At 46.7% G+C, this 11660-nt stretch overlaps 1 protein-coding gene across 1 annotated transcript; it reads left to right on the top strand.

The window, feature by feature from the left end:
• Positions 1 to 3442: 3442 nt before the first annotated feature.
• Positions 3443 to 11241, top strand: LOC108308151. Its single transcript, XM_037740472.1, has 3 exons — positions 3443 to 3717; positions 5034 to 5155; positions 10640 to 11241. The coding sequence occupies exons 1-3, from the start codon at positions 3443 to 3445 to the stop codon at positions 11191 to 11193; spliced, it is 951 nt and encodes a 316-aa protein (XP_037596400.1). The 3' UTR covers positions 11194 to 11241.
• The last annotated feature ends 419 nt before the right edge of the window (positions 11242 to 11660 follow it).

The following is an 11660-nucleotide window of genomic DNA, read 5'->3' as shown; positions in this document are numbered from 1 at the left end:
AATATAATCCTGGGGGTGATGTCAAAGATGAGTAGTAAGGAAATGAATTCGGGGGCTTTTTTTTCCAACCTGATGACTGGTGAGATGAGAAGGAAGTTGTCTCAAAAATGATCTCCAGTTTAGTAATGATGTCCTAAAACAAGTTAGCAAATAGAGGAGGAGAAATTGTCTTACCAAATGTAGAATAAACAATGAGTTTGGTCTGAGATGCTCTGGGCATGAAGTCGTAGGGGACATTAAAATGAACCCATCTTAGCAGGCAACCAGAAAAACGGACAAGGAGCTCAGGAGACAAGTGGGGACTGGAGATAGAAACTCACGTAGCATCAGCATGACATGAGGGTGGAAGCCAAAGCAGTGGGTGGCATTGCCTCTGGAGAGAAAGGACTGCGGTAGAACTCTAAGTGCAGCCAACCCAGCTGGGCGGTGGCGAAGGAAATGGGATCAGGAAGGTGGAATCAGGATACTCCGTCAAAAAGCAGAGGAAGTCTCAAAGACATCAAGCAAGCACCCAAAACCGAAGCAAATCATGCTTTGATGCTGGATAATTTGAGGTTTCCTGAGCCAGTGCAAAGCACTACCCAGTACTTAGGGCAATCCAACAAACAAGGATTTACTGCCTGCTCAGCACAGAACCTGCGGCACTAAATTACCCCATTCATCATGGAGTTCTGGGCTGGCAGAACTACTTGGCATCACCTTCAGTCCTCAGCGATGCAGCTGCCGGGCCACAGAGAGGCTCCTTAGCCTGGACGGGGGACAGAGCCACCTATGGGAGGCAGATTCCTGAGGTTCCTCTCTGCGGGCCTCACATCCTTTGTCACCTGCTTCTCATTTACCTTCAGAGGCCCAGAAAGGAAGCGGGGAAGGACAGGGTGGGCTGCTGTCTGCAAACTCACAGAGTTTGCGAAGAGGCTTGCACTGTCTCTGTAAAGATGTCTATTCACTTGTGAATTTCTGGACTGAACAGGTGACCCAAAGCTGTTTTAATTCTTAGACCCCCTCCAGAGGTGACAGTTACCAGAGTGTTTACAAGGGAGACTTTTGCTGGCAAATTCAAATGTTCCCTACAACTGAGCTTTGTAACTTTAACAGAACCACTGGAGAAAGAGGAGGAACAAATGTGGATTCTCTAGGCACTGTGAGCCTGGTGCCATATTAAACACTCCACATACCTCGCCTCATTGAATATTCAGAATGCCACTGAGTGGCAGGTGTCGTTATAAAGTATCTCCATCTTACAGACAAGGAAACAAGGCTGAAGAATTAGTAAGTGGGGAAGCTGCATCAGACATTTTCAGTTGTCAATAACAACTTCAAAGTTTCAAAATTCTTCCACATAGAACATTTCTTTTTGATTCAGAGACTCACACTGACTGTGAGAATTCACCCCATTATACAAACAAGAAAACGGAGAACCTGAAAGTTTAAGTGGCTTGTCCAAGATCCAAAGCTTGGCTATCTGGACTTTGAGTTCAGTGTGCTTTCCACAATACCTGCTGCTTCCGGCCCATTCAAGGAGAAAGTCTAGATGGTACACATAGGTGATTTTGTCCCACAGCTGGCAAAGACCTTCCTAAACCAGAGGCCTCTTTCTTGACTTATTAGGAGATCTCAAACCTGCCAAGTTCCTGAGTAAATCCTGCAAAGTAGAATTACAAGAGGGCATCAGTGTAGGGGAAGATGGCCTCTCTGTGTTTAACAAAGCCCTGACAGTCACATTCTGGAGTCTAGGAAGCGTGGCCTTCCCTGCCACCCTTCTTTTTTTTTTTTTTTTTTTTTTTTTTCTTTTTGAGACGGAGTCTCGCTCTTGTTACCCAGGCTGGAGTGCAATGGCGCGATCTTGGCTCACCGCAACCTCTGCCTCCTGGGTTCAGGCAATTCTCCTGCCTCAGCCTCCTGAGTAGCTGGGATTACAGGTGTGCACCACCATGCCCAGCTAATTTTTATATTTTTAGTAGAGACAGGGTTTCACCATGTTGACCAGGATGGTCTTGATCTCTTGACCTCGTGATCCACCAGCCTCAGCCTCCCAAAGTGCTGGGATTATAGGCGTGAGCCACCGCACCCGGCCCCCTGCCTCCCTTCTTCATCTGCCACCCTGGGCCTCTGCTTCTGTAGGAACCAGCAAGGCTGCAGTCTTGACCACTCATTGTGTGTTCTTAAACCTCAGACACTATGAACCTGGCTCTCACGAATGCCTCTGTTCCAGGCTCCACAGGCTACTCCGTGCCACTCATTCACCAACTCCCCTTGAAACAGCCTCCGAATCGCGTGTTTACATTGTGTTCTCATTTCATTTGCCCTTCTTAAATGCTTCAGGCGCAGATGGCTGCCTCCCCAACACAAATGCAAGGGACCTCGTCGCGCTCCTCTTTGTGCCTCTCCTCAGTTCACACTTAGAAGACATTTTTTATTATTCTAGCCAAAAGCCAGATTAATTTTTTATGGCAATAACCTATTTCTTAGCAAAAATATCTTTTTTGCTGTCAAATGAGTTTCAATAACTTGTAAGAGGGAGACAGTGGTGATTTCCTTTATAATTCACTTTGCCATGGGGTCCTCCTTTACAAGCAGACTGTGACATCGGTCCCCAGGGAAGATGTCCTGGCCAGTCATAAGTCCTGGGTTGCCTTGCTCCCTTCACTAAGCAGTGACCAGTGGAGAGTAGCAGGCTATAAAGCACCTTAGCACAATCTTTACCACTTGGAATAATAGTAATAATAACAAGTATTTTTTATCACAATTTCTCATTTGATTTTAGAACTGGAAGGGCTGAGAGACTGAGCCTACCTCTCATTTACAGGTCAGGAAACAGATGAAGCTCAGAGCATCTAATATCCTGGAGAAACCTCATAATACCACTCATGGGTAGGCCAGCCCCCATCTCACCAATAAGCAAACTGAGACATAGACAGTCATTTATCCCAATGGACTCAGCCAACTCCCAGCAGAGTGGGACAAGACTTTCTGCTTCCTGGTTCCAGGTCTGGCCCTCTTTCCCCTCAGCTGCAGGGTCTCTCCTTTGGCCAGAAAACCACTGGAAGAAGTACTAAGTAAATTGGATCGTTTGTGACACTGGACCTGACCTTGGCCCATCCCAGCTTGGAGCACTGCTTCCAAAGGCCTCCCTGCTCCTAGGGTGTCTTTTGTCTGTGCTCCAAGCAGCTGTGTCTGCTCCCATTCTAACCCCCCTTCCTTCTCAGTCTGCCTTGAGTCATGAAGTGTGGAAACTCCAAATACCAAATCAGCTGTTAGATACAAATTTCAGCTGAGTGCCAAATAGCTCACTGCCATTATAATTAATGTAAAGTGCACTTCTGAAGCTCCCTATAGCAGCAGTTCCCATTTGTTGAAAGATGTTTTAGCTCTAAGTGATGTGAATCATTATGCAACCCTGTTTGGCTGAAACAGCTGAGAAGGATTGGGGACCACTCAGGAAATGAGAACAGCTAGGACTGCAGTGACAGTCCTCGATCAGAAACATAGTGAGGGCAGACCCCGAGAAAAAGGTACAAGGTGCTTGCTATCCGTGGGGCACAAAGAGAAAGCCCACGAGCAGGCAAAGGTAGCTGGACTTCCAGAACAATTCCTCAGTCTCTTCTCAGGTCAGTCCGCATTGACAGCCACTTCCCAGCTGGCCGTGCACGGCAGCTGGACAAACAGGCTGCTCCTGCAGCAGGTGTTTGAGGCAGGCTACCCCTTGCTATGGGGAAGGCGAGACAAATTGATGACCCAGGTTTCAATTTCAAGCAACTTAAGATCTCATGAGACTTATTCACTATCACAAGAATAACACAGGAAAACCCGCCCCCAGATTCAGTTACCTCCTACCAGCCCCTTCCCATAACACACGGGGATTATGAGAGCTACAATTCAAGATGAGATTTGGGTGAGGACAGAGCCATACCATATCAACAGCTTCCAGCACAGGGCCTGGTACATGGTGGGTGCTCAGTTGATGTTGGATAGATGCATGAGTGACAAAACACACATCGACTATAAATAATCCAAAAGTACCATATGGGCAGACCCAGTTATACAGACTTGATGTTTTGTCAACCCCAAGTGCTACAAACTGTGACACACAGAGGCTTTATTGCATTTATTAGTGAGGCAAGATAACCCTCATCTGACAGAGCCTCCTAGTCATATATCAGGTAGACACTGCAAGATTAAACAATCAGCTCTGGAAGGCACCCACAACGGCCTGGAGGTCATGCTGCATCTGGTGCTAAGGGGCTGGGCAAGAAAGATTCCACCCAGAACCAGAGTTTCTCAAAGCCAGGCCCTGGATCAGAGAAGGGCTGGAGGAAGGGAGCCTACAGAGGAGAAGGTTGTACATTTGCCCTAAATTCTCCTGGTGTCTAGTTTAGAAAAACAAAATACTTGATACTTGCTTGAAGCAGCTGAGGACGAGGCCATGTGGAGCGACGCTTCAAAACAAAATACTTTGCTACAAAAAACAGTTACACCACAAGTCAGGTTCAGAGCAATCCAGGGCATTTCTCCTCTTGCAAAATGCGTGAACTTAATCAATACACATCCTTCCTTCACAGCTCAGGTGCCCCAGGACAATCTTGCCTCAGTGGAAGAATTTTACCCGTGAAGGAAAGGAGGTGAACTTGGCTATGTTCTCAAGATAAATTCCAACTGCGAGGCTATTTTCCTTCTCTTTTTCTCTCCACCCCCAACTTAAAAGAACTGGTATATCTGCTTATTCCCCAAGTTAGTATTCAGGGTAAGGTAAAGTAAAATTTATTTCTTCACTGAGCCACAATATGCCTCTAAATCCAATTTTTGTTGGCCTCAAGCAAAAAACAGTTATCTGATGGAAAGAAAATGTTTCCCTTTTAAAGATTTGTATTTCATAAACTCATGCATTCTACTGATTGTCCTTATGTTCCAGTCCTTCAGTTGTTTTCAGAATGAGTCTACTGACCCAGCCATCTCCCAGGTTTTGGGGCTCATGGAAAAGGGCATCTCCCTTGTCTTGTCCATTCCCGCTGTTCCTGTGCGCTGTCCTGGTGCAGCTGTGTAGAAGGGTTGCCACTCTCATTTCCTGTCCCTGCCCTACCCCTTCAGATGAGGACCAAGCACCAGGAATCTTGTGATGCCCTCCATGCACAACTTCAGACACCAAGTTGGCCCCAGGGTTTGCTGAGGTGAACAAGGCTGAGCATAACTGTCCCTCCTGCCCGCTGTTGAGGTCGTGCCCTTAAATTTATAAGTGGCCACCTCTGGGTCCTCTCTGCACAGGCAGCGGTACAGCAGGACATCCTGCATTATGAACACCTCTGCTTTGTGGCTGAGCTTTACAACCTCCCAGTACGGATAGGAGAGCAGGTGCTACATTTTACAAGGGCGAGAACTGGGCTTTGCATCCAGTGACTCTGGAGATGGTGGGGCTGGGATTAAGCCACGGCTCTGGCTCCAGACCCAGGGCTCTTTCCCCCTCAAGCACCATTCCACCGCAGGCAGTCCCATCCCCTCCATTGGTTAAGCAGAATTTTGGCTCTGCCACTCAGGAGCTGTGACGCTTTGAGAAAATTACTCTATCATCCTAAGCCTCCATTTCTTCATCTGTTAACTGGAGCTAAGAAGAACCCAGTTAATACTCCTCTGGGTTATTTCAAGAGATAAATGAGACATGGTAGATGGAGCTCCTGGCACAGCTGTCACCCCATAGCAGGTGCCCAATAGCTGTTATCGTCTTAATTATTGATATTATTGTTATTGGCTGAAACTGTCCGGTTTCGGAGCCAAAGCAAACCACTCAGCTAGCAGGTCTTAACTCACTCTTGGTTTTGGCATCATCATTCCTGCATCCACCTCCCTTTCTTATTCTATAAACTAAAAAAATCCGCCTCTTTTAGCCAGAAGGTTTGTGGAATGTTGCTTGAGCTTCTAAGATACTTAGACAGCTTCCTCCAGGGAGGATTCTTAGAGACACAGTGAGGAGAGAAAGATTCAGGCCAGACACCCGTTCTGTGAGGAAGTCAGGCCTCTGGCCGGACAACCCCTCCCTTGTCCTCCCTCATGGAACAGAAACCTCACTAGAGACCATGGTATCAGGCTGGCTACCTGGTCCAGCTGTGGCCCCAGCCACCCTCTGTCTCCTCCCCATCCATTTGGGCATCGTGTCCTGCTGACTCTGCCCCAGTGACATACACAGGCTCTCTTGCCACAGCCACTGCCACCACCTCTCACAAGGACAGTTAACTAGCCACTAATGAGTCTCCTTGCCTTCAGGCTTTCCTCTCTGAGGAACTCGGCAGACAACAGGCACCTCCCAATGGTGCCCCTTCTCAGCTACCCCCGGCTTCACAAAGCAAATGGTTCAGCTCCAGGTCCCAGGCCATGCGCCATCTGGCCATACGCCATCTGGCCATACCCTGCGTCACCTCACTGTCCCACATAGCATCATACAAATGCTTTCCAAACACCTGTCCAAGGGCTGGACTCACTCAGGTGTTATATAAACGTGGGGATTCCCAGGCCTGACCCAGCCTTACTTGCTGATCCTCTCTTGGGATGGACACCACAACTCTGTATTTGTAAAAAGTTCTCCAGGTGACCGAAGCACAGTGGTGTGTCCTGCATGCCTGCCAAAAAGAACTTGGCCAGACCCCCACATTTGCCACATATGCTCGCCTCAGTGGCGCTCTTTCTGCCAACAGCTCCAGTCTCTGCCTGCTAGAGCCTCCTCATCCTCCCGGGCCCGTGTCAAACACCCGCTCCTCCAGCCAGAACGATGCTCTCCGTGCCCTGACGCCTGCACCACATCGTCATGTCCTAGCCCTTCCTTGCACTCCCGCCCTGATTTCCTCATCTTCCCCAGGCTAACCTGAGAGGTATCCTTGCCTGGCTGCTCTCCACCCCCTCTCCCCATCCATGCAGGATGATAGTAGCGCTTAACAGGATTGCTTTAGGAATTAATGACTTATTTCATGTGGAGTACTTGAAATTGGGCCAATAAAAGTAAGCCATCATACTTATCACTGCCATCCTGTCATCTCTGTTTGTGTTTTTATGGTGACTTGTGTGCACGTGTTTCCTCCTATGCTGGTATTGGCTTCATATCCCACATGGCAACTGACACTGTGGGCCACCTACAGCACCTTCACTAAACGCTTGCTGAACGCACAGCAAGCAGAGCTGTCTCCTCGCTTCCCCTTGATTCCTCTGCTCGCCGCCTGCCTCTGCAACTGTAATTCAACCTTGAACCACTTGTCACCATCAGAATTTTTCATTACTTATTTTTTGCAATTATTTGATTATCATCTGACATTTCCACCGCCATTGCTACTGTAATTCAACCTCAAACAACTTGTCACCATCAGAGTTTTTAATTATTTATTTATTGCAATTATTTGATTATCATCTGGCATTTCCACCAGACTCTGCGTTCCCTGAAGGCAGGGTTGATATTTGTTTTTTTGCTTTTTGTTTTTTTTTTGAGAGGGAGTTACACTCTTGTTGCCTAGATTGGGGTGCAATGGCATAGTCTCAGCTCACTACAACCTCCATCTGCTGGGTTCCAGCAATTCTCCTACCTCAGCCTTCCAAGTAGCTAGGACTACAGGTGTGCACCACCATGCCCGGCTAATTTTTGTATTTTTAGTAAAGATGGGGTTTCACCATGTTACCCAGGCTGGTCTTAAACTCCTGACCTCAGGTGATCCACCTGCCTTGGTCTCCCAAAGTGCAGGGATTACAGCTATGAGCCACCACGCCTGGCAGGGATCTTTTTTTTTTTTTAATCTCACTATTGTGTCCACAGACCTAGCGCATATGATAAATAGCTTCTGCAAAAAGCGTTTTCAATGAATTAATTCACAAACTCTAGTTAATCAAAAATTGATTCATTCATTTACCAGTGAACTTCTTTTTAAACTCTTTTATTATTCTGACATAATAGACGGTTCTGAATATTATAGCGGTTGTGGTCAATGAGTGCTCCTAGCAGCTAGACCTAGGAAGGGGTCGTGTCAGGGTCCAGGGCGGTGAGCATTAGCAGTTGGATTGTTGCCTGCAGTCCTGTGCTAAGCAGGCATTCCGAGTGTGGGCTCTGCCGTCAACTGGGCTAGTGGAGAACACCCTCTTGTCACCTGTGTGACTGTAAACAAGTAACTTTGTTCATCTGTGAAGTGGAGATAATAGGAGATCTACTTCATAGGGTTACTGTGCATGAAAAATGCTTACTCAAAAGTTGGTTTCTATGAGGATAAGAATATTGGCTTCCAAATAACATGACAGACTAGCCTAATTAAACTTTTATGAGCTAGATCATGTGCTTCAATTTTCTTATCTATAAAATACCACACTCAAGTTCTTACTTTATGATAAAAATGATGAGCTATTTACAAGGGAACAATAATAACAGAAATTTAGGGCCCATCTAAGTACATGCTAACCCCTCACCACAAATACTTTCTTGAAAATAAAGCTGTCACAGGTTCTGCTTCCTTAAGGAAAGTTTAACCAAATTTTAAATGCTCCTCGGGGAAAAACTAAAATGGGTAATTCTAGAACCAAGACAGAGAAAAGAAAAAACGGATTAACTCAGGCACATTCTATAAGCCCTCCTAGCTGTAGCCACTCACTTCCCAAGAATTTTGATGACAAACACTAAACATCATTGTGACCCTAATAAAATTTAGGGCCCTACACGATCAGTCTGTGCACATTCAAAATTGCATAATGCAGGGGTGGCGTAATTAAAGGGAGCTGCTCATCTAAACTTGCAGCTCACAAGCGTATTACAAGAGATCCAATTTATAACTCAGCACAGCACATCTCACTGCACCTCCTCTCTGTCTGTGTGATGCTCTGGGAGATCCTCCAAACCCCAAATTCTTCCTTCAGCCCCAGCCCCTGAGAAGGGAGGCAGCCCTTTCTCCTGTCTCCTCCCCAGTCACTCTCTGTATTGACTGATTTGTTCCTTGGTCACTCCACCCTCAACCCTTTTTACTTATCCCCCTCTTTCCACATCACAAAAGATCCTGGACCAGGGCCAGCAAAATCTCCCCTTTCCTGGAGGATTGAATGGAGGCAAGGCAGTCTGGGCAGAAGGCAGTCATTGTCTTCCCAGCATCCATCGCCTCCTCTTTTAGTAGCTGCAAATGCTGTTTTCCTTTGCTGACTGTGGGTCATTTTAGTGGAACTGCCAACGAGGCTCTGGCCAAGGGGAGAGCACATGACACAGGCAAGGTGAGGCCAGCCCTCCCCATTCACTCTCATGGCAGTGAATGGTGCTGCCCTGGCTGGCTCCTGCCCCTCACCAGCTCTAGCTGCCCAGACCACTGCCATCATTTTCCCAGCCTAATTCTTCAGTCTTCCCTTAGACTCTGTGAGCTGTCTGAAGTACTTCCAACAAATTTGTCAGCTTAACTTATCCAAGTTGATTCTTGTTGTTTGCAACCAAAGAATACAAGCTGATACCTAAAACTCACTTTTTAATTTTTTTTTTTTTTTTTTGAGAAAAGGTCTCACTCTGTCACCTAGGGTGGAACACAGTGGCACAATCTTGGCTCACTGCAGCCTTGACCTCCTCAGGCTCAGGTGCTCTTCCCACTTCAGTCTCCCAAGTAGCTGCAACTACAGGCATACACCACCTCACCCAGCTATTTTTTTATTTTTTATAGAGACGGGGTTTTGCCATGTTCCCCAAGCTGGTCTCAAACTCCTTCTACCTGCCTCCCAATGTGCTGGCATTATGGGCATAAGCCACTGCCCCAGCCTAAAACTCACATATTAATAAATCTTGTCACCATTTCAGTTTGTAATGATATGGTGCAGCCTGGACCAATGAACCTAATCTTAACCGATGCAGTTTATTACAACTCCAGTCAAAGGCGAGGCTTTATTAAAAAGCCTTTTGTGTATCCCCCAACAAAATCATTTGGACATGTTCAGAATTCCTGGTGAAGAAAGGAATCAAGGCAACTCATTTTGTAAAGCCTACATTTACCCACTAGAGACTGCTCAGAGTAATAAAGATCACACATGGCAAGGTGTCAAAATATTTGGCCTCTCTCATTTACCAGCCGTGTATCTGCAGCTCAATCATTTAATCTCCCTGACCTTCATTTATCTTGTGTATAAAAATGCAGATAATAACATCGGCTCTTTCTACTTCTTAAGGTGGTTGTGAGGTCCAAATTAGAAAATCAAATGAAAAAATGCCTTGGGAATCATTAACTTTGGGAGTGGCCCAGGCGAAAATTAAGGCCAACCATGGGCACGGTCTTCTAACTGGTTCTTCTTCCACTTACCTCCTGGCTTAGCTGTTCTCCTCACTGCTTGCTCCTCCTTTCCCGCCGTTATAGTCCCTGTGAGTCAAATTGCCCTTTCTCAGCTACCATCACGGGTCTGGATGAAACACGCCAGATGAAGTACAGGGGTGTCAGGATCAGTGGTATCATTCTTTTACAATGTGAATTCCTAAGTAGACTATGTCCATCTAGGTTTTTTGAAAAATAAATTTGTCCACAGTTTCTAACCTCAGACCATAGCATGGAGCCACACACTCAACACAACCCAGAGGGACAATGACAGCCACTCAAAGTAGAGTCCCCTTGGCTTCCGAGAACTGAGAGCCCATCTGAGCTTTTCTTTTTCTTTTTTTTTCTATTAGAAATCAAGCTGGGCTTTCGGCTTTCGGCTCCGAGGAGGCTAAGGTGCAACCTTCTTCGGTCGTCCCGAATCCGGGTTCATCCGACACCAGCCGCCTCCACCATGCCGCTGAGGTGCACTGGGGGTGAAGTTGGTGCCACTTCTGCGCTTGCCCCCAAGATCGGCCCCCTGGGTCTGTCTCCAAAAAAGGCTGGTGATGACATTGCCAAGGCAACGGGTGACTGGAAGGGCCTGAGGATTACAGTGAAACTGACCATTCAGAACAGACAGGCCCAGGTGCCTTCTGCCTCTGCCCTGATCATCAAAGCCCTTAAGGAACCACCAAGAGACAGAAAGAAACAGAAAAACATTAAACACAGTGGGAATATCACTTTCGATGAGATTGACAACATTGCTCGACAGATGTGGCACCGATCTTTAGCCAGAGAACTCTCTGGAACCATTAAAGAGATCCTGGGGACTGCCCAGTCTGTGGGCTGTAATGCTGATGTCCGCCACCCTCACGATGTCATAGATGACACCAACAGTGGTGCTGTGGAATGCCCAACTAGTTAAGAAGCACAAAGGAAAATATTTCAATAAAGGTCATTTAACAACTGGTGGGAAAAAAAAGAAATCAAGCTGGAAGAAAAATGTTCCTCACTCTGCACTCTTGAAAGTAAGAAATCATTACTCTGTTGCAACTTTGTTAGCTAGAGATCTTAACCAAAACCTGCAACTATTTTTTAAATTTGTTTCTACTCAAATTTCTATTAAAAACAAACCACATTCTAAGAAGAAGAAAGTGGTTTGTTTCTCTCTCTTGCCTGTTAGAGACAGAAGCCGAGGGAGAAACTTTGAAGATGTGGACAGCAAACGAGCAGGACAAGATGCCCAGAGAGTGGAGAGGCCGAGGCCGAGGCAGAGGAGTATGGGGAGTTGGGGGCAGAATTCTGTGGTCACGGTAGGGCTTATGTTCAGAGCAAGCCATGGGCTCCACTTCTTCTCCTGCTCCACAGTGACAAACTGCTTAATGAGAGCCA

Source organism: Cebus imitator, unplaced genomic scaffold, assembly GCF_001604975.1.
Source record: "Cebus imitator isolate Cc_AM_T3 unplaced genomic scaffold, Cebus_imitator-1.0 Scaffold83, whole genome shotgun sequence".
Lineage (NCBI taxonomy): Eukaryota > Metazoa > Chordata > Mammalia > Primates > Cebidae > Cebus > Cebus imitator.
This window is presented reverse-complemented; position numbering and strand designations above follow the sequence as displayed.

Coding starts and splice junctions, on each gene's coding strand:
- LOC108308151 (XM_037740472.1), top strand. CDS start 3,443: ATGAGAACAGCTAGGACTGCAGTGACAGTCCTCGATCAGAAACATAGT. Junction 3,718..5,033: donor TACCCCTTGCTATGGGGAAG/GCGAGACAAATT, acceptor GTCCTGGTGCAG/CTGTGTAGAAGGGTTGCCAC. Junction 5,156..10,639: donor GACACCAAGTTGGCCCCAGG/GTTTGCTGAGGT, acceptor TTTTTCTATTAG/AAATCAAGCTGGGCTTTCGG.